The 27978-nt window shown below is 44.7% G+C and overlaps 2 protein-coding genes across 3 annotated transcripts in view; both read left to right on the forward strand.

The window, feature by feature from the left end:
- Positions 1 to 218: 218 nt before the first annotated feature.
- The window catches only part of LOC144094059 (uncharacterized), a 33871-nt gene continuing 6111 nt past the window's right edge, over positions 219 to 27978 (forward strand). Inside the window, exons 1-5 of one of the 2 annotated variants that reach the window (XM_077627927.1) lie at positions 219 to 871; positions 1570 to 1649; positions 3773 to 3981; positions 8366 to 8591; positions 10918 to 11693. In XM_077627927.1, the coding sequence (XP_077484053.1) occupies positions 682 to 871; positions 1570 to 1649; positions 3773 to 3808 (306 nt within the window). In that variant the 5' untranslated portion in view covers positions 219 to 681 and the 3' untranslated portion in view covers positions 3809 to 3981; positions 8366 to 8591; positions 10918 to 11693. Of the gene's footprint in view, positions 872 to 1569; positions 1650 to 3772; positions 3982 to 8365; positions 8592 to 10917; positions 14285 to 27978 lie in introns of those variants that run through there. The other variant, XM_077627926.1, reaches the window with a different exon arrangement.
- The window catches only part of LOC144094058 (uncharacterized), a 55240-nt gene continuing 47420 nt past the window's right edge, over positions 20159 to 27978 (forward strand). Inside the window, exon 1 of the mRNA XM_077627923.1 lies at positions 20159 to 22024. The gene's annotated coding sequence lies outside the window, so the exon portion shown is untranslated. The remainder of the gene's footprint in view (positions 22025 to 27978) is intronic.

A 27978-nucleotide genomic window follows, 5' to 3' on the forward strand; every position in this document is an offset into this window, starting at 1 on the left:
TATGTGATCTATATGATCTGGTTCATTGTAGGCGATGCTGATATATATTTACTCAATGGTGTGAAGCTGGCAGTGAATAGTTTGCAGTGCCCTGCATAGCGGCCTGTATGTAGATATAGGCTGGGCGTGGCACTTTGGGCTGTCTGCGAATAAAATTTCATTACCAGCTGGATTACCGAACTAGAAATCATGCCCATCCACCTGGAAACAGTTCGATTCGAACAGGAATCGTATATCTGTGTCCAGAAATCCCTAAAAAAACGTCCGATAGATTAAATGGCTTATTTTGCGGTTTGTTTACACCTGAAAACGTGGCGCGGACTGCCAATATCTTAATTTTGCATACGGGGAGTTGGCATACACGCGCGTCTCAAGACGACCGGTCTTTCTAGACATTTATTCTAGACAATGAAGAAAAATGATAATATCATACCGTACCTGTTAGCTTAAGATCTCAGGAAGAATTAGACTGAACAAATCGTAATATGCTCCTTTGTGTGTAAATCTGACAATATTACAGCGCCACTCATAGAAGCCTAAAATATAGGCTAGGCAGCAAGCCTAGGCGGCGTGTGCGCACTGAGGTTACGCAACTTTTGCACACGTGGTATTTCCAATACTTCATAGTTTGTTTTTGTGGCATTGGTCTCCAGTGTGTAGAGCCAGCGTGTACTTACAGCCATGGAGTACTACGTGTACGTAAAACTCTTAGAGGACGACGTGAAAAAAATCGCAAAGTCGCGCAACGTAAAAGGGTTCCGCCTGGCCGATGTGGACGATTTTAGAGCGGGGGAAATCTACAGCGTTTACTGGGAAGGCGACAAAAAAACAAGCGGAGGCTATTACGACGCCAAAATACTCCACATGTCAGGTAAGTGAACTTTCCTGAAGACCCTGATGAAAGTTTTTTCCTCCCTGTGCCGTGAACTATTGCCGCACAACTTCTTCTGCTCACGTGGGTTCGCTCGGGGCACACGATTCAACACAAAGGGCGCTCCTTCGTCATGTACCGTGTCAACGCTGTTTTCCCTTTCATGTTGTCGAATCTGCACCGACTAGCCCAACCACACGTTGTGAGCGTTGTTTCTTGAATATTTTTCCTCCTCTTCTGCTTTCTTTTCACCGCCTGTGTGCTGGTAGTGTAATGCATGTTTGATGTTCGATGTATCAAAATCTATGGCGATTTGTTTTTTGGGGAGAGGTCAGGACGGTTAGAACTGTTTTATTTTTAGTTCTGTGCGTTTACATACACAGTAAAGCTGTGCAGCATTTGCCTCTCTGGTGTTGTAGTATTACGATGTAAACTGCATAATATCAGCGACTCGTATACGGCATTCTGTGGACTCTTGTTGTGTTCTCATCTTTTTCACACTTTTAAAAATGCTACCTGATCATTGCGAACAGGCTGAACATTAATTATGTGGTCACTTGAAAATACACGCATACGAGTGTTAGACGTAGCATCATGAGTGTTGTTGTGGCCTGGTCATTACTACAACATCGGTTGATTTTCTAAAGGTGCAACTTCATCAGTATAGAAACAACAGTGTTCATTCAAATTTGTTTAAGAGTCCAAAGAAGAAATGGACGCATTTATTGCAGATAAAGCGCAGCGTGCAAAGCTGAAGCGCCAGGGACCACCAGAAAATGTGTGTATGGACAGTTGCATGCTCCATTCAGTACTTTCATGTTGGCAGTATGTATAGGAGGTGTTCACTTGGCGTCATCCGCAATGGGAGCTAGTGGCCGGCGCGGCGTTCGCCATGTTTGGGGCCGCGCGTGCGGTCACCGCACCCAGGCGCAGCATTTAACTCGCTGGTTATGTGATATGTGCTTGTATTGGCGTCTTGCCAGAGATAATTTCTGTCCGACTGGTAACACCATGTGACTAAGTGGGTACTTCGTGAACTGTGCGTAACAGAAAGGAGCGGGCACGCTAAAAAGTTTCTACGCTGTGAAAACGTCGACCCGTAGGAATGCGGAGGTGCTGGCGTGCCGTGCGACGTATAGGACTGTTGCTGCGCAATGAATTCACTGACATCGAGGCCTACCTTGTGCACGGCTTAAGTTTACCGACAGGTCAAAGCATTAAAGCATACAAATCTAGAGGATGCAATTGCTTAGCAAGTGGGCGAGCTCAAGAGCCGTGCAGAGGGAGCCGACGGCTGTAGCGCGGCTTTTGGAGAGGAGAGTAATAATGACGTCTGTTTGGTTAGCCACGCTAACTTGTCTCTATCTGCCGAAAGTGATGCGTTACTACAAAATGTAGCAGAATCGCTGCACATCGCATTGATGCGAACCGGCCTAGATTCCAGGTCTTGTGCATTCGAAGCAGTGCTACGCTGCTACATCCAAAACTGCAAAACCTTCTCGTTAGGTCTGCCGCTCGTGTTGCAAGCGCATGACAGGATTTTCTCGACCGTTCTGTTGCGTAAATAAAGCAGCTGTGACGCTTTGCCTTTACGCTGAAACCCCGTCTATGAAGCTTCCGTAGCTCGCGCACTGCAGCCTCTGGAAAGATGAGTTTCTGAGGCGCCAGTTTCGGAATCTGGGTAATTAATATTTTGCTGTTCATCAACGATGTGACCTGCATGAGGAGGTGACAGTTATCAACTGATAATAAAAGGTGCAAGTCATGAACATTCTTGCGTGCAGTGCAGCTGGCCAGTTTTGCTGCCGAGTTGTGACAGGCGCCGCTTGGTTGTGTCGTGGCACAGAAGAATTCTGCTGCAGTCTTCAAACACAATATGTGTTCCACAAAGAAAAATGGACGTTGACGCATTTAACCACGTGCAGAGGGGTTATGGATCAATAACAATTCAGGCCGGGTACCTCACGGCGTACCGCGACACAGCGCGAACTGGCGTGAAACGACCGCTAACATGACGCGCTTACCATGACGACGCTCGTGCCGTTTGGTAGCGCGGCCTCAGTGAATACCTCCTATACATAGGTTTCAGCGATGTCTTGGGCGCCACAATGGAGCCCAAGGCTGAGCTGCAATAGAGATTGGGCAGGTAATGAAAAATGGATTATAAAAATGTGCAGGTTTCTGACATTGTCCTTGTGTTGCATGTGGCTTAAACTTGAGAGTGTTCAGCAGTGCGAATCCCAGCTCTAGCAGTGGATGTGCAACGTCCTGTAGGTGTAACGTTAAAAGACAGAGAGTAGTGTGGATCGGGAACAAACGCGACTATGGTGTTCTAGTTTAAATGATGAAGAATTGAGCAATACTTATTGTGTGGACGACAGGCGATGAGTGGTACATTGCTACTTATGAAATAGATTCCAAGTAAAGATAAACATTGCAGATGAGACCAGCAAATATTTGGGAGAGGATGGATGCAGCTGGTAGTACTAAATTGGAGGTCAGTGGGCAGTGCCTTTAACCTGCTTTGAACATAAGCAGGATGATGAAGTTGACCGCCAGAAATAACAGAATTTCACTTCTCTTTGTTGAACATTACACACAAGCACTAATTGGTAGCTAGCTATCTTGCCATAAATGCTCCTCCCGCTGTGCTGTGCGTCTTGGGTTGCTGTTCCTCATTTCAAGAGGCCTGTGTCAGTTTGGCAATGGATAAAATTGTCTATATTGCATGTCTCCGTAACAAAAGAATAATCTAATTATTCATTTGGCATTCTTCAAGGCTGAGGGCAATAATTGCAGCATAAATTGTATTAAATGCAGCTGCTGCTGTACTAGACTAACTTGTGTTTTAATCCCTACTAGGTGAACAGCAACCTTGTGTGTTGCCGTCCTTGCATGCAGATATGCAGGCTTTTCAAGGAGCCGCCACATCGGTGATGTCATCACAAGAAGCGGACTTTGCACCAGTGCCTGCTGGAATGCCTGCAGCAGGACCACTGTCGTTCTTGTGTGTGGACATGCCTACGGCTTTTCAAGGAGCAGTGCCTGCTGGAACATTAGCAGGACCACAACCAGCCCAGGGTGTTTGCACGGTGACAGAGAGTGGAAAGGTGAAAGCACCTAAATTTGCTGTCTTGTGAAATGTGGCTTTGAGAACTGCTTGTTGTTTCATCTGTGGGAGTAGTATAGTCACCAGTGTTCAATGTTTACCAAGTTGATACTGGTCCATGCTGACTATAGCAGCACAAATAATACTGCGTGACTTAAAAGCAGCAGATGGCACCAGCATTCACTTGCACATAGAAATTTTTATTCAAGGAACAAAGGTTATAAAAAAAAAAGTAAAACAAACAGGAAAAAGTCACAAGCCGAACTGAGCAGCATTTGTCCTGCTGCAAGAATTCACTGGGTGCTCATAAAGGAAGTTTCTAGTCCACAGGCAATTGCTCAAAGAAACAAAATCTAAAATGAAACAAACTAAAGAACCAAACGGTGTCTTTGGGGGTGAGGGCAGCGCTTGCGGTAGGGCAGAGAGTTTGAGGAACTCTGGCACAAGGAGAGAGTAGGTGGTTTTTGAGGAGGTGGGAGTTCATGTGCCGGTCCACCACATCGGGTACTGCTGACATTTTGATGCCTCTAAAAACACTATGGGATGCTGGATAACAGCTGTTGTGGTGGATCAGTGGCTTTGGCATTCAGCTGCTGGTCTCAAAGATGCAGGTGGAATCCCAGCCACATCAGCTTTATTTTGATGGAGCCAAAATACAAAAATACCTGCGTGCTGTGCGATATCAGTGCACATTAATGTGAACTAGTTCATGGCAGTGCAAAAAAAAACTACCGTAGTCGTGCAGGGAGAGTTCAGCAGTGCAGGAGCGGTGCAGCACTGCTTCCAAACAAATGAAATCCAAAGTGCAGAGTTCATGCAAAATATTGCCTCTGGCTTGCTGTCATGGTTTCTAAGGTATTTCAATTCTCTGTATACAGTTTTGTTCGCTGCTTTATTGAAAAAAAAAAGATAAGAACTGCAGCTTACTGGCAACGACCATAGAGGAATTTTGATTGCAAGTGTCTTTTCCGTCTCTTGCATGGCATCCACACTCTTGTCGGTGCCTTTGAAATGATGTTTTTCTCACATTTCATGTCGTTACCTGCTACCACATGTCATTATCTACTGCCTTGGGGCCCAGTGCAGAGCATTTGGTGGCTTACTGCTTTGGTGTGTCGGTTTCGTTCATGCGTACTTGCACTCAGTGAGTCTGTCATCTGTTGCCGTGATAGTTTTGCTGAACTGGGTCTGTGCGGCATTTGCACTTGATTGAAAAGAACGGTACGTTGCCAAGGTCGAAGTGGCAAAAGGCGACTTGCAACAACAAGGGAACTAGTTCAAACAGTGCGGGTGAATCGAACGGACGTTATATCTGGTGCCTAGATGCCTTTATGTTGGCTACACAAGTGCGGCCCTTACTCGCATATGTACTGTATTGGATACTCTTTCACGGGTATTGAATGACTTCTTCGGTACATATTTTGTTCGATTTCACTTGAAATTCTTTGCAAGTGGGTGTCTGATATTTCTTTGTCTGCTTTTCAGCTGTGCACCCTTCCACAGCATTGTCATGCATGAACAGTATAGATGCTTCACAATTTTTTTCAAATTAGGCTAGTTGGTATAGCGCACATAATATTGACTGCACAGGTAAGGACAGAGAAGTGGAAGTGCTTTTGCTATTCACTTCTGTACTTTGTCTTTACCGGTGCTTTTAAAATTCATTCAGCTATATGCGTTTTATTTTCGTGGTTTAATGACAGATATATGGGACTAGTTTTGGCTAGGCTTAAAGGGAGAAGCTGGTATTAGAAAAAAAAGTTTTGTTAATGAAGTCACAATAACGAATTTTTCAAGAGAGATGTATTTTTGTGAGCTGATTTCAAATATGTAATTTAATTTCATGTAAAACAATTCCTTCAGTGCGTATATAATTTTTATGCATGTATTTTGTTATCAGCTTACAAAAAATTTTGCTGCGGGAAATTTTCTGATATGTGCCATTGGATTTTCTTGGTAACGAGGACTGCAATAAAGGAAAAATCATTTTCCTGCCTACCATAGAACTTAAGTTATAGGGTATTGAAGCTGCCGTTTCAGAAATGCGAAGAAAAGTGTGTCCTCCTGTTTCTGAAGTGGCAGCTTCAGTATCCTATAACTCAAGTTCTATGATAGCCAGGATGACAATTTTAACCTTATTGCATTCCTTGGTGCCAAGAGAACCCAGTGGCATACATTTCAGTGAGTGTCCCACAGCAAATTTTCTTCAACGCACTTTGCAAAATACTTGCATAAAAGTTACTTAAGTTCTCATGAAATTGTTTTACATAAAATTAAATAACACATTTAGAATCAGCGTGCAAAACTACATTTTCCATAAAGATTTAATAATTATGACTACATTATTAAATATTTGTTTTCAAGACCGTGCTCTCCACTTAAACAGTTGCATGTTTATTTCTTGCCTCTCATGCAGTTACTTTATAGGTTCAATTTGGTCTGCAAAGTACCCCATATAGTATTAATGATCACTAAAAGTTTTCCATGTGAAATTTACATGTTCTTAGTGCTGCTTTCAAAACATGCACTGGTAGCTAAAACATCACTGACATGTTAGGTGTCAGTGCAGGTTGTGCAGCAGCAGTGCCTGTGTTGTAGCCACGTGCCCCATAATGATAGCAACAGGAGAGGCATGTGCATAAATCATGCGAGGCCAGCTCAGTATTAGACAGAAACTAGTCTTTGAAGGTGGTCTTCCACCGTGAAGGGCATCTGGTTGCTTTGGAAGCACATATTTTGTGACCGTTAAACTCTTACAAGGGGCGCATATCGTGTGAAATAAGCACAAACAACAGTGCTTTTTTCATGTGCTATTCTTATTTTTTAGCATTTGTTATTGCACGCACACAAAATTCTGCTAAGCCCAGTGAGGTAGAGCCATTTTCTGAAATTATTTGCCGATAGCATTCTAAACATCAAATTAGATAAACCAGTTACAAGCACTACATGCAGTTACCTTTGACACTGTACTGCTGTTAAGCACTGCCACTCTATGGCCATTGCACTGTTAATGACTAAGTGTAGGTTCTACAGTTATTCTAATCTTTTAAATTATTCTGACCTTGGTGCTGTGGCAAGTGCTAACACTTAATCTCAGGCACGGAGGAAGACCATTTTTGAGGTGAAACACCCGTCAGTGCAAGCGAGCGCAGGCGACCAATAAGGTCACAATTGTATGCGCCGACGGCGCCGTATGCAGTGGCGGCGCCATGTGGCGAGTTGAAGCCGCAGCGAAAAAAAATGCAGCGCCCGGGCAGGCGGCTCCGGCGCGCTCTTCGGCGGCGCCCACTCAAAGCAGACGACAAGCAGACGACACGGGTGTTTGCTTCAGCGGGCACGCCGTGACGTATTTCTGCGCCCTTAAGTCAAACAGCAACAGTTTCATTTCGTTTCGTTTTAATGTGGTTTAACGTCCCAAAGCGACTCAGGCTATGAGAGACGCCGTAGTGAAGGGCTCCGGAAATTTCGACCACCTGGGGTTCTTTAACGTGCACTGACATCGCACAGTACACAGGTTTCTAGAATTTCGCCTCCATCGAAATTCGAATGCCGCGGCCGGGATCGAACCCGCGTCTTTCGGGCCAGCCGCCGGGCGCCATAACCACTCAGCCACCGCGGCGGCTGACTGTCGGTGTATGTTCGAGGGCCATAATACTAACAGTGCTGCTACGTGCAGTGCGGCCTCCTTTGGATTTTGCTAGACTAAGATGGGACGCAGGTGTTTTGTTCGAAATTGCAAAAGCGGTTACAAGTGTTGCAGAGAGAAGGCGAGTGAGGTAAGAAATTGTTGCCGCTTGTTGCCTTCTCGGCAGACGTGTAGTCATAAATGCTGCGCCGTACGACGCCTGCGTTCTCCTCTAGCAGATGAATCTTAGTGTGGTCGTATACTTGACGAACGTGAAGGCATGTTTGCCTTCGACGATTTCCAGCAGCGCTTATACCCATCCAATGAAAGTCATCGCACGGGTGTCAAACGAAGCCTTGCGTACAACCAGAAGCTAGGGATCATCATATAGCGGTCATAGAAAAGGACGCTTTGTATTTTTTACTGTGCTCAAATGGTTGAAGCGTAGCACCTGTTGCCCTTCGGGCTAGCAGCGGTAAAGAAGCGCACGAGAGTGCCCTCAAAAGTAGTCAGGCGCACGCGGCTCGACCTGTTGCCTTGACAACCGAAATGGCGGTAATCTCTTTCCAAGCCGCCAGCATGATAGTGGCTCAGCGGGCTTTTGACCTTTTCTGGTCGCCGCAAACAGCGGAGTTTCCACTCCTAAAGGTTTCTTGCACTGTGGTTCCAGGTCACAATGCACTGAGTGAACAGTGATAATTTGTGCATTATTGTGTGTCCCTTTCAGTTTTTCATGGCATTTGTTTTCTTTTCCCTGCAGGTGCACCTGGCCAATGTATTTGAGATTTCAAAGGAAGCATATGACACTTTGATGGCGCTGCAAAAAGATTCGCTGATTGTAAAAAGAGCGGCAACCACTTTGTGGTCTACCGAAGTGCTTGCGCAGCGCAGCTGCACAGGAACACTGTCCTACAGATTCCGGGCAGAGGGTGGTGACAAGGCCCCACAATAGCCGCTGACACCGCTGAAGGTGGACACAAAAAGGGGTAATTACTGAAATCTACTGTATTCTACGAGGGTTAGCACATGTGCATATTGTCATATTGCATTAACATATTAAAGGGGACCATCTTGGCCTTGGCAATAGCTCTCGTGAAGGTAGTAAGTATCAAACAGTATTTGACACATATTTAAATGGATCGGTTCATCGGGTAGCCTAAAGCTGAGTCCTTATGGCGCTCGGCTGCTGGCCCAAAAGACGCGGGTTCGATCCCGGCCGCGTCGGTAGAATTTTGATGGAGGCAAAATTCTAGAGGTCCATGTGCTGTGCGATGTCTGCGCTCGTTAAAGATCCCCAGGTGGTCGAAATTTCCGTATCCCTTCACTAAGGCGTCACTCAGAGCCTGAGTCTCTTTGGGACGTTAAGCCCCCATAAACCAAACCACTGCATAGCTTCTGGTTGTGCACGAGAATTCATGTGCATTCGACTACTTGACAGGCACAAACAGAAGCATTTGCTAGAGATTAGAACTTCCTACATAGCTCGGCTCCAAGATGAGTGCATGATATGAGCACCCCACATCTGTCGCAACAACCAAAGAATGTAACCTTGTTTTCTGATTCTAAAATAGGCTGTCGTCACATGACAATGTTAGCTGGAAAGCTAGGTTTTAAAGATCAGTGCATTTCTGAAAACCTTTCATGCAGCTGCTGCTGGTATTATCGTTATGCTTCTTCCTGTCCTGTTATTGTTTTATATAATTGCAGTAGCTAAAGCACTACAGTTGCTGACCGATTTCTCGGAATCGAAGGGACACCAGAAATGGTCAGAATAATCGAACAGCCCGAAAAATCCGTGGAGTACAAAATAATCGCTTCATTGAAATGAAATCGGCTTAAAAAAGTCACCTATTTTTCTTTGCGGCAAATTTCTCTGGCTGATGACGATTTACGCCTGTATTTTTGCCGAAGTTGTACTTTCACTGTACACGCTAGGCAGCAAGGTCACGCCGTTTAGTTGAATACTTCCCACGCCTCTTTCACGGACCGGGTGGCACCATGCTGTCCACAACCCGAGTGTGCACCACACCGCTCATCAAACACACGCAAAGACAATGAACTTTACGTTCAAATCGGTGGAACCGCCGGACGCAATCACAAAACGGTGAATAGATGTAACTTCGTGAAAACTCGCCACTCGGTCGACGCGGTCGGATTAACCTAAGTGACAAAACAGCGAATGGCGAACGTACGAGACCTGCCGTGGTGGCTCAGTGATTAGTGTGCTCGGCTAGTGAATCGGAGTATTCGGGTTTGAACCCGACCGCGGCGGCCGCGTTTCGATGGAGACAAAACACAAAGGTGCCTGTGTGCTGTGCTATGTAAGTGCACGTTAAGATCCTCAGCTGGTCAAAATTTTTTCGGAGCCCTCCACTACGGCTGCTCTTTCTTCCTTTCTTCTTTCAGTCCCTCCTTTATCTTTTCTCCTAATGCGCGGTTCAGGTGTCCGCCGATATTGCGAGATAGATACTGCGCCATTTCCTTTCCTCAGCAACCAATTTTCAATTTACAAAGTATGAGACAAGCGATAACTGCCCGCGACAAAAGCAATTTGACGGCGATGACAATCCTATTGCTACCTCGAAGTCTCAAAGATCGCAAGGACTTCCAGTGGTAAAAATGAGGTACAGAAAGTATGTCAAGCCAATCCAACTGCAGAGTAAATCCACCTCAATCCAAGATGCGCCTTTCGTGCCGGCGAAAAGCCAATAAAATGACACATCTTGGCCCAAAGGCGACTGAAATTAGTCAGAAAAACAAACTTTCGGACTTTTGAAGTCCGAAATACACGTCGTGAATATGTATGCGCTTCTATGGGGTGACTGATGGTGCCTCATCGAGGTCCGAAATATCCTACAAGTCCGAATTATTGGAGTCTCAATTGCCCGTCGGGTACTGTGATTATCGAATGGTTTAGCAGAAATATGTTCTTGGGAAATGTATGCAGTTTGACCTGATGTTCACTTGCCGCATTCATAGTAATGCAGCTGATGCCCTTACTTGGTGCGCTTTGGCTTTGTGCACAGGATCACAACACGTATGCATCTGCTAGGGCACTGTGCGCTGCCTGCGTTGTTACAATTGACGAGCACTTTCTTTTGATCACCTTTGTCATTTGTCTGCTTTACACTTGGCTTGAGCATTAAGGTGATATCCTCATTTTGACGGTGTAGGCAGTGCAAAATGTCACAGCTGCGGCCGCACTTGCAGCATGGCCACTCATGGTCTTTGCACGTGCACAGGCTTTGGCAGCTGCAAGAATAGTAACATAGCTTGTGCTGTTTCTCACACTTATGCATAATTTCCTTGCAGTGTTCTTCAGGCATTATGCCCGCTGCCGGGGCTGGAGCGATGAGGCAGCCACAAAAGTGGAGAAAAACATCAGGCTGTGGCTGTCGCAGAAGACATGCGAACTTCGCCGCAAGATGCCTGCTGCTTCAAATTAAAGCTAAGGAAAATGGGAACAAATTGTTTCTTTTGTTACGCTCTTCGAGTTTCTTTTGGCAAGCACACAAATTTACTGCTGATGTATGCACACTGTTATATGTATCCAAATGCACTGCATCGATATCAAAGCTCATTCAGTTTACGTTTTTATATGGCCACTCTGCGTACATATAAGTCTCCTCTTCGAGCTCTAGTGATTGTAAAAAACTGCGCAAGCACTGCCGAAGCTGGTGGTTTCACTGTGCTTGCATGCCCAGTTTATATTAGCAACAGTACTGAGGGACAGTTTGGGGCAGCTGTCGAGGTCACACTTCCCACTTCACATGTGCAGTTGGCGTCTTGTAGAACTGCACCTTGCCTGCATCACCCACAAGCGGTTCTTTTCAACCTGTTTTCTCAGTACCAGGTGAGTTCTCACATGCTCCACAGAGGGTGGCACATATCGTGAAAGAAGAAAATTGTTCCCAAAGGCGATATATCCACAGCGCCGGCTCGTGTACAATTGAGCACAGTATACAGCAGCTGTGTAAAGAAACCTTAAACCCAGTCAGTGCGACACCCGCTTGAATCGCACTAGAAAACTCTAGACCGGGCCACACCAAAAGCACCAGACCAGGATCACACCAAAAGCACCAGACCGGGTCACTCCACCACCGGTGTCTGAATTTCTGGCGTGGTGTAAACACTAGACACGGTCACACCAGAAACCACTACACCGGGACACACCAGAACCCGTGTCTGAATTTCCTGCGTGGTGTAAACACCAGACACGGACACACCAGAAAACACTACACTGGGACACACCAGAAAACACTACACCGGAACACACCAGAAAACACTACACCGGGACACACCAGAACCCGTGTCTGACAATCCGGTGTGGTGTAAACACCAGAAACGGTCTGGTGTTTTTTTCAACTGGGCTGCCATGTGCCTTGCACTGGATTCCCAACCAGGTCACCAGCTTTTGCGCTGTTACCATGTCTATTGCATGAAGACAGCAGAGAATTCATGAAATGCTTCCTGGCATATGTGCTATGGCAACTTTGCCATTGCATCGCTACAACTTCTTTGACAACTGGAGGCTGGTCTGCTGCATGCTGCATGCATCTAAGAAATCATATCTCATTCAGTGGTAGACTGCATGCAAAATTCAACTTTGGAAAAACTCTTGACACTTCAGTGACTACCGTTCTTGTCAAAATCAATGAAAAAGATAAGCATTTCTGCCACTGCATGTTACCGGTAAGCTCTATCAACTAGACTTGGCATATTGTTCATAACAAGAAGCCTAATCGGCAGTGCTGTGGCGATTTCCTCCTCATATGTAGTCATATTCATAAAGTGAGCTGAACTGTATAGTAGCAGTATGTCACGAGAACTTAACGCTTTTGGGGATAGGTGTTCGGCTTTGATTAATCCGATCATTACAGTGTCTCGAAAGAAATATCGTGCAAGCCACTCTACATAGAACAGCCCTGCTAACAGTGCAGGCTCCGAATTTTTGCGCTAGTTGAAAGGCAGCAGTTGGTGCTAAATTTGCACCAAGATGATAACATGGGAGCGTTTCAAGAGTGTTAAAAGTTGGTACCAGCCAGCTGCAGCAAAGGCGACGAGGGCTTAGCCTGTGAAGCACTGCTGCCATGGGCACTCTGACTTGAAACCCAAGAAGCATGGCCGGACTGTAATTCAAGTAAGCAGAATTATTGTCAAAAACATCCATTCATACAGATACCAGTATAATACACTATAAACAAATTAAGCACACAGAGCAGCATTTACCATGTGCACTCAAAAAAGAATACATTAAAAAATAGCTGAAATTTTGGAAGAGCATGAATTATGCACGAAAATATTTCGAAAACGTTTGCAACAAAAACAAAAATTTGGGGATTCTTCATCTTCGTTGACTTCAAGGGCATTATATAGCAGTGTTCAATGGCTCCATGAGACTCTCCTTGCAGATCCTCATTCGTGTTCATGCACTTTGCTACTCTCGTAACCTCTAATTCTTTATCTTGCGCCGCTATATCTCGCACATTCATAAGAATACAATCGTAGCCTGTCACGGTATTTGCAGATTACCCGTAGATATAGAGCCTCGCTTTAACCAAGCCGTATGAATGTGCATGCATGGCCAAGGGGCAGAGTGTCTGACTCTGGATCCAAGAGTCCCGGATTCAATTTCCATGTCGCACCCTCATGTCAAAGAAGTTGCTCGAGTTAGCAGCTCCTGCCAACTCAGTTATATCACGTGGTCTCGCGACGACACACAACCTGCTGACCAATCAGTGCCCCCTGCCATGCTACTTGTCAACCACCATGCTCATAATTTTTATGCTGACTTTACCGCTGCCACATTAATATAGACAGGTAAACTAGATAGTTCATTCAATATGACACACCTTTAAAATGAAATGAAGCGCACCATTAAGCACAGTTGCTTGTTCGACGTCACAGATTACTTTTAACGTGGAAGCCGGTCTTAGAAATTTATAATAATGCAGTCAAATTTTGACATCAGAGAATATGTATGTGTGTGCTGGTTTATATTATACAATTCAATTTTGATGCGAAAGCAGTCCTTGAGTACTTATATATTATGTAATTTTTAGAGAGCTTTCATAAAATTTTGCTGCAGGGAACTTGCTGAATACATGCCAATAACTTCTCTTGATATCAACCTATGCAATAAATGTAAATTATCCTTCCTATCATAAACGATTTGTCGCAGGGTTTTCAAGTTGCCAGTTCACAAATGCGAAGAATTGTTGTTATTCTATTACTGCAACTTCATTAATAATTTTTTCTATAACCCTATTCCCATTATAGTTGCCCATATCAATGTCAGAAGTGGGCACAACAAGGATTTACTCTCAATTTACATAATTGAGTGCGAAGCGTAACCGCCATATCAGTACTATAATCTTTTGAACGGCAGACTGACGGTGGAAATCATTCGTGATAAGGCAAGGTTTCCATGAGCTTTCAGATTCCTCGCGAAACATTCTTAGAGGCCGTTCATCCCATAGGCCAGGGCAAAAAATTGCGACATTAGAGAGATATTTTTAAGTACTGCGTACTTCATTCTGGTGTACAAAAAAAGACTGCCAGCTTGCAACCACTATCATGATAAGCTCCCACAATAAAAGAAGTGCGTTTAATGCACGATGGTTAAAAAAATAGTTTTCTGACAGCCAGAGCAGGAGGAGCATCTTGTAAGCCTTTATCTAAAGCAAGTAAACAACACCATACACGAGACCAAACCAAGAAATTAGGTCAGTCAAGCGTTCAACTAGAAACAAATTAATTGCAGGCTAAGAGCACCATTTATAGAACCGCCGGAGCCCATAGGACAAAGAAGCCAGAAACAAACAAGACAAACATAGCCAAAGCAAAATGGCATAAATCTGAGGCAGTCTTCATGGGCCCATCAGGAACCTAGATCCAACATAACAAAAAATACAGTCAGTGACGAAACAAAACAGTGAAGGACGAGGAAGGCTAAAAGCAGCAGTAGCAGCAGGAAGTCCACGAGTAGGTGTAGCGGCGCTGGTATCGCCAGCGGCGCTTATGAAGACGAAGCTCAGAGCGCGACCTGGCTTAGGCAGTACAGAACGCTTTCAGTAGCATACCTGCCCAGCAACTTCAACAGCCCGCTCCGCCGGCTCACCAGCCGCGGCTACCGGGACTCCAAGTAAATGTGGATCACCTACAACAAAGGCATGTGTAGCAGATGGCAGCAGAAAGCCAGGTGAATGAGATTAGGAAGTTTGCAAGATAAGTTGACCACAGCTGGCACAGGATAACATTAATACAAAATAACACTGGTGGCCTTTCTCCTAAACCAACGTAGTTAGGCAGATGGTGCACCTTTGTGTAAATTGTTTGCATTGCAGTTCACATTGTTGTCTTTTACTAACAACTGCTTTTGCTTTGGTGTTCGATTATGCTCTTGCCATTAACTTCAGTCTTTCTTTTCTGGACTCTTTTCACCATCTCTCGCACTCATTCTTTGTGGCTGCGGTGGAATCAGACAATGGTTTGCTCACAGCGATCATGTTTTAGGGGTACTCCAAGAAGACATTTTACTTCGGCCATTTTTATTGTTGTTTTTTTACACAGTTGGTCATGTGGGCACTGGCCAATGTAAAAGGCACTGTAATCTAGATTCACTAGCAAATGCTCAAACACCTGCTGACTCGATATGCCATTCTGCGTTGCAAAAAAGGTTTACGAACAAGCTGCACTAGGTGGTCCTGGATGCGCACGGTGAGAACTTGGCTGCCCATGGCCACATTCCAATACACAGGAGTCTAAAGAGAAGTCACAAAGGGAAGCATCAAATTACAGAACAGACATGCCAGGTTAAGAACACTGAAGAGGCGATAACTTTTGAGTGTAGAAATTGTACATAAATGCTCCCTATTTTCGCATACCTACAAATTACAATGGTAGAATCTAGTGATAGTTCACAGCGGTCTTGATGCAACCTAAACACTGTGCATGTGGTTTTCACATGGCATTCTTGTACTGTGTGAATCGTACTAATAGTGAGCACCTGCTGCAGTAAGGCAGCCCACTTTCACTGTTACCCAAGCATATAGCTTCGCAAAAGCTGTCACTTTATGACCAAAGGTGAAAGCCTACGTGAACTAGGAGAAAGAGGGCACCCTTTAAAGCGCGGTGTAAAAAGCGAACCTGCTATAACAAGCAAACATTTGGAGTCCAAATTATTCACGTACTCATATTAAAAATTTTCGCACAAAGGGCCTTCTGCAGCTTATTGTTAAAGCTCTCGAGCTCCTTCCCACGTGCCTCCAAGTCTGCAACCTTGGATTGAAGGCTTACAGCTTTTCTTGTGCAATCAGTCCCCTCCATCTCAATTGTTTGTTCCATTAGCTCGTCATAAGCACTTCTTTTTGCCAGGACTCTAGCCCGGAAGCTCAGCTTGGACTGAAAAATAAAGAAGAGCTTAGTCAAATCCTTGGCCCTTTTCTAAATGAAGTGGATGTAAACTCTTCGCCAGCGCGATGAAATACTGACCCATAAAAAGAATGGCTTAGGCTTTATGGGGTTTAACGTCCCAAAGCGAGTCCTCTATCATCTCGTCTCCATCGAAATGCGATCGCAGCCGCCGGGATCAAACCCGCGTCGTTCAGGGCAGCAGCCGAGCACTATAACCACTGGTCCTAAACCTTTTCCCAAGCATTCCAGCCCACGGAAAGCCAACTACCAGGTCAAGGGACAGCTTTTTCCCCGAGAAAACTGGCACAAAAATTAGACCAACAAAAACTTGTATCTTAAGACATCACTTTAAAAAGTGAATTGCAGCCATAAAAATTAAAAGGATAAGTCATTTCCCCTCCTCTACAGAAGCCTTGTGCACAACGAAGTGATTAAAGCGGCTTAGATTTAAAAGAAGAGGGTCAGGAAGCATATGTACACTGGGGTTGACTTTAGTCGCTACTATTTTTGGTGTGGTACAGGGTGGGTACAGTTTAGGGTGGGTACAGTTCTGTTTCAGGCTAACATGAGGGAATAACTTTTTTTAGCTGGCAGTGTGCGCACACCTCCCTCCACCCATCAAAAGCCGTAGGCAGATGACACAGTGTTTGGCAAAACTACTAAAACACACCGTTTTGTTTTCAAAGCCATTATGCTCTTTTCGGCTCATCGTAACATTTCCACCTCGCTAATGCAAACACAGCCGATTGAGCAGAAAACGAGAGGGCAGACGGGCTCGTAGTGACATACAAATGAAGGCTATGTCGTCAGCGTCATTTTAGTTGCATGCACGCATCAAGCCAAAACCAACAGGAGGCGAGAGGGCACGGTGAAGGTAGCTAGATATAGACATTGGGCGGCCCATAGAGCAGCAGCTGAATAGCACAGGGTAACAACTCGCGTTTCACTGTTCACTTTGCTCGAGCGTTCCTTCCTGTCGGTCTTGCCGTACTTTTACTCTACTGATCTCGAAGCTCACAGAGCTCTACCTCATGGCTCCTATGTCGACTTCCCGAATCTCTGCTGACTCCCGCTATTCTCATTAGTCAACACTTTATGCTACGAAGCTGCTTTTGCAGGCAATTCCAAGGCTCGCCAATATGTGCCCCTATTTCTGACTCTCGCAAACCTTGGTAGACAAAGTAAATCCTTCCCCTTAGCTTCCAGCATGGCAGCAAAAATCCCTAGTGCACTGTCAACCAGAAAAAAGTCCTCCAAGCAAGAAATCTACTGAGCAAAGCGGAGTTTAGGGCCAGCTGGCAAGTCATGATTTGCAGGTGGGCTTAGCGTGAGACAAACGAGGACAACAGAGAGACACAGGACGACCGCTAACTTGCAACTGAAACAGAACCAGAATTATGAGCTCAAGGAACTGATTGTGCATGACGGGGCTGGATAAAGGCAAACTGATCCAAGATAATCTGGGACTGAATGACGACAACAATGGTACAGGAAGAAACTGGAAGCACCTCTTCCACCTTCAAGCAGCAATACCCAAGAAATTACTCGCCATTTAGAAACAGATTGCTTTCGCAACATGACAATAGACGCGTCACTCACGCACTTCTCACTTCCTAGCTCATGAAAAAAAAACGCCTCGAGAAGCTCCCCTGCTAGTTGACCTTTAGAACGACCAAGAACTTTTCTTTTTACAAACAGTGGATGACATTTGCAGCTGAAATAATGCTTAGACAGGTTGTTAGATTGAGACAATTTAAAAGAAGTGGCATGTTCTCTTAGGCGTTCACTGAGGCAGCGACCGGTCTGCCCTGTTTAGACACGGCCACAGCTCAGAGGGACCTCGTAAGCAACACCAACTTTACACGCAACTAACTTGCATGGTTACAAGCCTGATGCGGCAAGCCAGTTTGTGATGGCTTTGGCTCACCAGTGCACAGAGACTTGATAGTTTTCGAGGTGCCTTGAAAACAACATCCGCACCAAACTTGCTTGCTATCCTCAGTGGATAGCTGGGCGTGCATTAAGATCCTCCAGCTAGTAATTCTGCTTCTCTTTCTTTCAGTAGCAAGTTAGCGCTCGTCCTTTGTCTATGTATTGTCTCACGCTAAGCCCACCTGGAAATCAATAAATGTACTGGAACGACATTTTTACTGCTGTGGTGTTACCGACAACACCTGAAAGCCATGCAGCGGGAAAAACGTGGAACCCGTGCGTTAATCTCCTAGACTGATCAGTAATCCAAAAAAAGCAACATTATCATGAACATGGACACAGTACACATGTGCGTAAGTTCCTGGTTCAAAGATAATTGCGGTTAATGTGAACTAAGCGCATAAAGTTCAGCTAGCACAGGAAAGCCAGTTGGATGCACCTCCTTCCGCGGCGGGCCTTCCTTTGATAAACACTTGCGCCATGCCATAATTTTGTTTTGGCACCATGTTCTTATTTCTTCTTCATTCTCTGCTATTTTTACCGCTTTATTTAATAATTGAATGCCAAAATCGTGTTCGGCAATTCCGGAGAGGATTCTCACTCTTACCTGTCATATGGACAATGGTGGCCTTGTAAAATCCGCCACTGGTCGTGGTGCTGCCCTCCCTAAACACATCATAGGGCTTCCCCTCTCAAAGTCGTCGATATCATGCGGTGAAAAATTTCGAACGTCGGCGTCCTATACGACGTAACGTTTCTCTTCGCTTTCGTACTGGACAAGAACGAACATTTTCTTGCCCCAACAGAGTCAGCTACGCGAGCACTCCAGAGCACACCTTCACACTGTGCGAGGAGTAAACAACTGCCGCGGATTCACCGAAACGGTATGGATACGCCTAGTCGTGGCCGGAAACCAAATGTCTTCGTATTTGTCGGAAACCAAGCCGCACCACTTTTCCTTGTAAACAAGCATTTTTCTGTCATATTGATTTCCGTTTAATTCTGGCAGCAGCGGCGACGGCGTACAGACTGGACCAACCAGCTTCCTGTAATTTTTCAGGTTAAGGCTCGTGCTGCTCAAGTGAGCTGCAAGTTACCAAGACCGTGTTGCTCCCTGCTTGAGGATCGGGCGTCTATCAACAACGCATTGCACACTTGCCTTCTGCATGATGGTTTCACCGTGACTGATTCGACACGCCTGCCATCTACGCAAGTTAAAAGCAATCAGCGGACCGTTATCGCTTCCTCGGGGGGCGTTGTATTCGTAGAAGCATTTTGGTCAATCTAGAAGCAGCGGCGACGGCGTACGGACTGGACCTAACCAGCTTCCTGCAATTTTTCAGGTTGGTCGAAATCTTTCTTATAAAGTGTCCTAGACACAATGCTGATAGTTTCGTCGCTGCTGCTGCCACAGGTGTTCACTTTGATGTCGTAGAATTTTCTTCGCTGTGCATTTTTAGCTATTGGCTTTCGTCATTCGGCAATGTCGGGAACTGAGCAGGGTACCCTAGGGGATGTTGCAAAAGCTCTGTTAAAGCAACCTAGCACAATCAAAGAAGTTGTGAAGACTTACCGAACTCGTAGTCAAGCTAGATGCATTCGCCACAGAAATAAGAAAAGATGTAGCCAAGGTTGACGCTTCAAGTACTGAAATCCACACTGAACTTGGTGGCATTCGTAGCTCTATTGGGTTTATGAATGATGATTTTGAAGAATTTAAGATGGATATTGAGCGCTACAGGGGGGAACTTGCTGAAGTGAAGGCTGAAGCTGCGCAATGCCGCGCGACGAACGAAGAGTTGAAGGAGGAGGTTAAACAGGCAAGGAAGGAGATAACACGGCTGAAACAATATAGTAAAAGCATGAACCTTGAAATTCAAGGACTTCCGGTTGCAGCTAATGAGGACCTCGCCAAGGCTGTTGCGGACATTGCAAAATGTCTGGGCACAAGTGTTACTGACGGTCACATTGAAGTAGTGCATCTTGTGCTTTTGAAGAATAAGGAGGGACCTAATGTTGTGGTAAAGTTCGTCTCAAGAACTGCTCGTGAAAAGTTGTTGTCAGCTGCTCGGAAGAAAACTCTGAAAGCAGATAGGCTGAGATTTGAGATTTTAAATGAGCATTTGTCTGTCGAGAACCAGATGCTGCTGGGTAAAGCACGAAAGCTCAAAAAGGAGAAAAATTGGAAGTACGTGTTGGTGTCACAAGGAAAGATTTTAATGCGCAAAAGTGAGAACTCTTCAATCCTTCATGTTACCTGTGAGGCTGACCTGGCGAAGGTCGCTTAAACGTTTTTGTTATCAGCACATTGACCGCCAAATGTAATGTTACTTGACAAGTATAATAACTGGAAACATATCAATATGACTTCTCTTGTTTGTGTTCTTCGTTATAAAGATTTTCACACTGACATTTAAAACAGGTGCTTACTGCTTCATCTCCACCCTTGTTTCTGCCAGCGATGCTAGACTAACCATTAATGAGGTGCGTAAATACCTCTGTGATGGCTGTATTTGGAGGGCCTGTACTGCCTGTGTCCTCAATGTAGATTTAAAATTTAGTGACTTTTATGCCGTGCGCCATAAAGTGTACAAGTTGTGCACAGACATGGTCAAAAAAACAGTTTCTGTGCCATGCTATAAGTATGCCCATTACAGTTTACATTTGAAGAATTTCAAAGTTTCGTTTTTTGAACTCTTTTGGGATTTTCCTATGGATATCGTTATTAGATTGCAACATACCGTATCTCCGAGATCATGGCATCAGTGGCGTCAGTGATTTTTTTACATCTTACGAGCTGAGCCCCCGTTATCAGCGAAGAAGCGGTGACATTTCGTTTCTGCATCTGAATGCTCGAAGAGCGCGAAACAAAAGCGATGATATATGTGCTTTTCTTTCCAGCTTTATCTTTACATTTGACGTTGTCATGATCTCTGATGCATGGTACGAATACCACTCGGCTGTTCTTAATCTACCTGAATGCTCCACATTTTTCCTTAACCGGAGCTCTAAAAGAGGTGGGGGGGATGGCGATGCTGTCTAGCACGTTGCTAGAATGCGAATTACTTGACAATTTCTGTGTTGTAACCGATGACTACGAGGTACTTACCCTAAAATCTAATTCCTTGCTTTTTACTGTCACATACCACCCAAACAGAGGAAGCAGTAACAAATTCCTCCATTTTATAGACGAGTACTTCAGCTGGGTAAATGATCATAAATATACACTTATATCAGGCTTGGACTTGAAATTAAACTTGGTTGAAAATTCAGCACTTCATCAAGAGTTCTACACTAAACTAGAGGCCAACGCATTTTTCAATATCATAAATCAACCAACAAGCATTACGCCCGAAATATCAACGTTACTAGACACTTTCGTTACTAATGCATGTGATGAATTGCCAGTAACCGGTGCACTGGAAGTTGATCTCAGTGATCACCTGCCAATTTATTTAAATACAAATCTCACAGTCCCCCTAACAAAGCTGCAAAAAGGTTTGCTATGCGTGTTCAAAACATAACTCTGACTACTTTACGAACGTTTTATGATAAACTGTCGCAAGTAAACTGAAGCAGCTTCTATGAGGAAACCAATGTTGATGACGCTTATGGTATTTTCATTTCCACCCACAAGCAGCTGTATTGTGAGTCTCTTCCATACAAAACAAGAGTCCGAGCTTCGAAGGCGCGTAAGCCGTGGATAACTAAGGAATACCTAAAGGCGATAAGAATTAAAAACATACTTTTTAGGTGCTTTCTTAAAACAAAAGAAATTGGCGACCTGAAGAAGTTTAAGGCTGCGAGAAATAAAACTAACAGTATCAATCGGCAAGCCAAAAGAAACTATTTGAGTAACCAATTAAACGACAAAGTAATGAAGCACTAAGATATTGTTTAGGGGAGGCTCAATAACTTGCTGAACCTAAAAGAGAAGACTGTAGTAGATGAAATAGTCACACATGGCACTCACTTGTCTGGTTCTCAACTAGCAGATGCTTTCAATGATTTGTTCGTGTTCATTGCAGAGGGCACGCAGCCGAACCAATACCTCAACAGCATGAGTCAAAAGGTTAGCGAAACCGCGTTTTTAACCCCTGATAAAACTAACGAAGTTCTGTTGGTCCTAAAGTTGCTGGAAAATAGCAAAAGTAACTACATTGACGACCTCCAAATATTGCCAGCGAAGTACACATCCCACATACTTGCACCGATATTAGGTTACATAATAAATTTGGCATTTTCCTCAGGAACTTTTTCCAAAAAGCTGCAGATTGCTAAGATTACCATAATTTTAAAGGAGGAGAAGAAATAATATTATTCCTTAAAATTGAGCCCTATGAATTTCGTGGCACATAACTTCAGCTTTTGATAACATATTTAGAGCACGGCCAGCAACAAGTTTTAATTAACAATTCTTCATCCCAATTAATATTCATTCATTTCGGCGTGCCGCAAGGCAGTATTCTTGGACCTACATTGTTTAACATCTATATTAACGATATTGTGAACATTGACAATAGCGCTAAATTTATAATGTAAGCAGATGACGTCAGTGTGTTTTTTAGGGCTAAAACAGTTAATGAGTTCACATTAAACGCTAATGAAACTCTGCGCAAATTGGTCTAATGAAGCGCTGAATCTTTATTGAAAATAAACGCTACCGAAACTAAAGCTGTACTTTTTAGACCTAAGAACAAACCACTAGAACATTTACCTACACTAAAGCTTGGTTCTCAAAGCATTGAAATAGCGGCGTCAGTAAAGTGCCTAGGTGTGACACTGGAGTGCAATCTTTCCTGGGACATACACATCGACAATCTGGCTAAAAAACTCGCAAAATGCGTAGGCATGTTATACATAGTACGCTCTTTGCTACCTCTGAGTGTTAGACTTCTATTTTATAACGCACTATTTCTATCTAACCTTTCATATTGTAACCTGGTGTGGGGTACAACAGCATGGTCAAATATATATAGGTTACAGAAAATACAGGAAAAGGTCATTCGTATCATTGCAAATGTCCCGTTTACGGCTCGCACTGAACCACTTTTTGCATCATTAAAAGTAACCCAAATTAATTACCTATAAAATTAATTGCTAAGAAAACGATATGAAAGAAAACAGAAAAATCATGACGCATTCTTTAAAGCCACAGCTAACTTACGGCCAATAGCTAATTACTACCCAAAACGTAACAACGACGTCTGGTATGTGCCATCCTTTCGTACTAATTACGATCGTCAAATGCTCCAACATATAATTCCAACATTTATTATTCGGCGCATTGAGTCCTGAGGAACTGATAATACGGTCTTTTTTTCTTGCTGCTAGTTTTCTCATCCTTTCTTCAATTTTCTTTTCTTTTTGTTATTTTTCGTTTTGCATTCTTCAGCGTTCCTGAGCGCTTCTTGTTAATTCTGCCGACTTCACTTATTTATTATTTCAAGAGGATGTTCACTAATTTTTATTCACTGTGGTGTTTACCTATGAACTGTAGTCTTTTTTATTGTCCTGTCCGTGTTCTGTTCCTGCCGGTTTTTGTGTACGGGGGTGCACCCCTCTGCCAAGCCAGTCAGAGGCTTGATGCTAAAATAAAGGTATTTGAATATTTGAATTTATTTTTTATTTGAAATGTCCGCGACAAGACGCATGTGAAAATAAAATATAGCCTAATACTCATGTGCATATACATGTTAATATGTACTGAAGAAATAAAAAATAAGGGGTCAGATACTTCATACCGAGTACTGGTAGGTCCAAAAAGCCCGAGAGTGGCTCTTAAGGAAAGAGAAGTATTAAATGCAAACTTGCAATTGAAGTATAAAGTACGCAGAAGATATATTCAGGTGCCCTGTATATTCGAGTCTATAATAGGCCAATAGTTTTTTTTAATCACGAGATAAAGAACTCTTAGGTCGGCTTAGATTCCACGGGACCAGTAAAACGCACGAGCAAACTCCGACAGGCCGTTTTAAACACGCATCCCGGAAATCCTGGTTGAGCACTCGTTTCAAAAGAGCAGCACTACTAACCACTTAATTGACTGCACAGAAGATAAGAAACTGTACAATGAGGAGAGTGATAAGGAGGCCAGTGATGGCAAGGACGAATGAGCGGGAGTAGGTTCACATGAAAGAAATGCCATTTTCGTGCTGTCCCTGCTGAACGATCCGATCTATTCGACCCTTAACTTTCAATCGTCAATCGGCTTAAATTCTTGGCCGCGGCCTAGATTCGACTAAATGTACTGTATAGCTAACTCGATCAGGCAAATGGTACTGCACATATTCGCATGATTTTGTGCATGCTGTAAAGGGCAGAAAAAAGTTGATGCCCCGAATAGTGTTCAGGCGTATTAATGGTGTCAATCGCAAAAAAGAGAGACAAAAACAGAATTAGGTCACCAGCTGATCGACAGGATGTAGTCTAGCAAATTCTATTCCAATAGCTAGAGTGTAAGCGTACACTAGCTAGTGTACGCGTACACTAGCTATACAATAGCTGGTTATTCATAACTCAAGTGCTGTGGCATAAAAAGGGGTGACACAAATAAATACGTTGACGCTGCGTCTTCCGTGTTTATTTTTGTGTGTTATACGTAATTGCATCGTTGTGCACTTATTACAATAATTTTTTGCTCAATTTGTAGCACGTACTATTGCGATCGAAAGAAACACGAACAACGCGGCGCCTACGCGCTCCGATGTTCATATTTCTTTTGATCGCGTTTTTAATGACGTTCGTCCTAGAATGCATCACGGACGACTCTATAGCGCCTTTTTTGCTACCACCGAAGTAAAAGCGTAATGAAAAGAAATTCGACCATTTAAGCGCGTACGCTCCTCGTTCTTCTCGTTCCTTTCGATCACGATAGTACGCGTATGTATACTCAAATGTGCGACGGCACAAATTACCTCCGAAATGCGAATTGCATGCAACGCGCATTTAAACCGTACTGTCTGCTTTTGATAAGCAGTCCAGCGTATTAACTGTGAGTACATATATTCTCCGCCATGCAGCACGCAATGAAATTCGGTTCGACGTTCATACACAATTCCCCACGTCAGGCACTTAATTCGACCACTCCTCTTTTTTGTCAAGAGACCAGAAAGTACAGCTAGGGCGGCACACGCAGAGCCTTCAGAAGCTCTGATGAGTTCAAATTCTAGATATATGCGATGCGTACATGGGTATAACGAGCCATACAACATAGCACGCGAAGTTTTGAGCTCTGAACTTTTGACCCAAGGCGGACGATCCTCCGGTTGTGATAATACCGCCTTCAAGGTATATCGGTGAGTGCTATCAAAATACGGAAAGGGACGAACAGACAGGACGATTCCGTATTTCGCCGTATTTGATAGCGCTCTCCATTACCTTCAATGATGCATTTCCAACTTGTCCCACTAGTCGCTCTTTTGATTATACCGGCCTCCCAAATGAGAAACTAGGTTACGCATTGAAGGACCCCAGTTGGGGTTCCTCCTTCGAGTGACGGTCGGTGAACAGGCTGTGCGGAGAGTGAACAAAAAGCCACCAGTATAGACTGTTGACACAATATATCATGTGAGCCCCTGGCCAACTTTTTTTTCACAGGGAAAAAATCAGAACTTTGTTTTTGAGGAAAGAAATGGCCTCACATCTCAGTGCACGGATACCCGGACAGCGCCGTAAGGGAAGGAATGAAGGGGGAATTGCAGGAATAAAGGAAGAGGGAAGTGCTGTAGTGGAGAGCTCAGGAATAATTTCGACCCTGGGGATTTTTATTATGCACTACAATCGCATAGCATACGGGCGCCGTTTGCGCATAGCATACGGGGGCCTTTTGCGCATCGCCTCCATCGAAACGCGGCCGCCGCGGATGGCTTCGAACCCGGGCAGCATTTAGTAAGCTCCGCCACGGTACGTGGATTAATAGTTCAAATCAAACGACACCTGAGGTGGCGGTTCACTGCGCTCGATCCTGAGAGGAGGACTGAGAACTCGTGTTCAATTCCAGCCACGGTGGACTAGAGCTCGTTTAGAAGGTTCAACACAAAGCCAACGAGTGAGCCCTCCACAATCCAACCCAATCTAATTCGTTTATATTTAGGCTACGGTCGTGTTAACTTTCCTTTCTTCCTGGCGCGCAGTCGCATCTAACCAACGTGAGGCCGGCAGCACCGGCAAAACGTTTGCCCATCTAACGTAAATCGATAAGTACTCCTCGTCGCAAGCGGTACCGTCAGTACTTGGAGCCCGGGCAGCCGTGGGATGTGCCGAGGTAGACGGCGTACAAAGATGAGCTGAAGAGAGCTCGACACGCTTTCGCTAGCAACGTGGATAGTGTGACACAAGGCGACGAGTCCGACCACGCGCACGGAAGCCGAAGTTCAGACAATTCCAGCCACTCAGGAGACGATACTAGCTGTGTTGATGGCTATGAAGCGCCCGACGATCTTTTTTATTGCCACGAAGAGGCAATCGGCGATGTTGATCACCCTGTCGGATCAAAACCAGTGGACATGTGCAGCAACGGCCGCCCTGCGAACGAATACGAGTCGACATCGCTCACTGACGTCGGCGAGCGTAGCGAAGTCGGCACTCCCAACACAGATGAATGGGCATCTTTCACTGAGGCGGGCGAGAGAGGCGATGGGGGCCTCCCGAACGAAGAGCCAGCGTCATTAAGTAAATGTGATAAAAACTTCAGACGCTATTTCGATGAATGCGCAAAAAAATCCCTGCCCAACCAGGCCATAAACAAAGCACAGGCCATCCTTCTAATTTTGACGTAGGTTGTGCACGCAGGCGTCTCTTGGACCCAAGGAGAGGGGCTGTTGAAGCTCATCAACACGCTTTGTGGCAGTGAAGTGTAGCCTGACACCACACACATGTTTAGGAAGATATGGGAGACTTAAATGGACTTCTTTCGGGTCCACTTCTTTTGCCAGGTTTGCTTTCGCTGCTTTGGAAGCAAACGGAGGACAGAAACAACACACACATTAACATTCACGCATTGCAACACCACGCAGACGGTGCGGCGGCTGATAGCAAGAGTCGATTTCTTTATAATTTTCAACCTGAAGGAGCAAATCTACGACATCGTTTCACAGTACTCTGGGTTACTGTTTCAGCGATTGAAGCAAATGGCCTCGACTGTACCTGTAGGAGACACTGCAATTCACCCTTTAGTTGAAGCACTTGCGCGTCCAGAAGCACCCTGACACCGAAATACATCCCAATCGCCTTCTTTCGAGGGGAGAAGCCGCCGCGGTAGCTGAGTGGTTACGGCGCTCGGCTGCCGGCCCGAAAGATGCGGGTTCGATCCCGGCCGCGGCGGTTGAATTTCGATGGAGGCGAAATTCTAGAGGCCTGTGTGCTGTGAGATGTCAGTGCACGTTAAAGAACCCCAGGTGGTCGAAATTTCCGGAGACCTTCACTACGGCGTCTCTCATAGCCTGAGTCGCTTTGGGACGTTAAACCTCCATAAACTAAACTAAACTCTTTCGAGGGGAGGTGCCCTCAAAACAAGGTGCTGCCTCAAGAAAAACTACAAAGAAGACTGCACTGAAAGTGTAACAGCACGCCAAACATTTACAAAGTCACACAGTGTGTACCATTTCAGGGAAAAGTAACAGACCCCATATCTAAGTTCTTGTCCTTGCCACTGTGCATGGAACCGTCACCTGACGAAACACTTCTGGTGTAAAAACCGGCGCAGAGGGCACGTTTCGACACCAGAAGTGCTTTTTCAGGTGACTCCCCTACGCACAGTGGCACGAGTTTAAACTTGCAGGAGGGGAAGGGTCTGTTACTTTTTCCCCCAATGATCCATATGTCCTACACGGGCAAACCGTCCATAATAGAATCCTAGGTCTAGGGGTGCGATAAGTGGGCATCAGACCAAGTGAAACCATTGCGCACAGTCAGTGATCCACAGCGGCCAGCAAACTGAAAATTTCAATATGGTATGCCTCACCGGCTGAAGCTCCCAGTTGAAAAATACATTAGGATGGCTTGGTTTTTTCTGGTGTTTCTCTG

Source organism: Amblyomma americanum, chromosome 6 (assembly GCF_052857255.1).
Source record: "Amblyomma americanum isolate KBUSLIRL-KWMA chromosome 6, ASM5285725v1, whole genome shotgun sequence".
Lineage (NCBI taxonomy): Eukaryota > Metazoa > Arthropoda > Arachnida > Ixodida > Ixodidae > Amblyomma > Amblyomma americanum.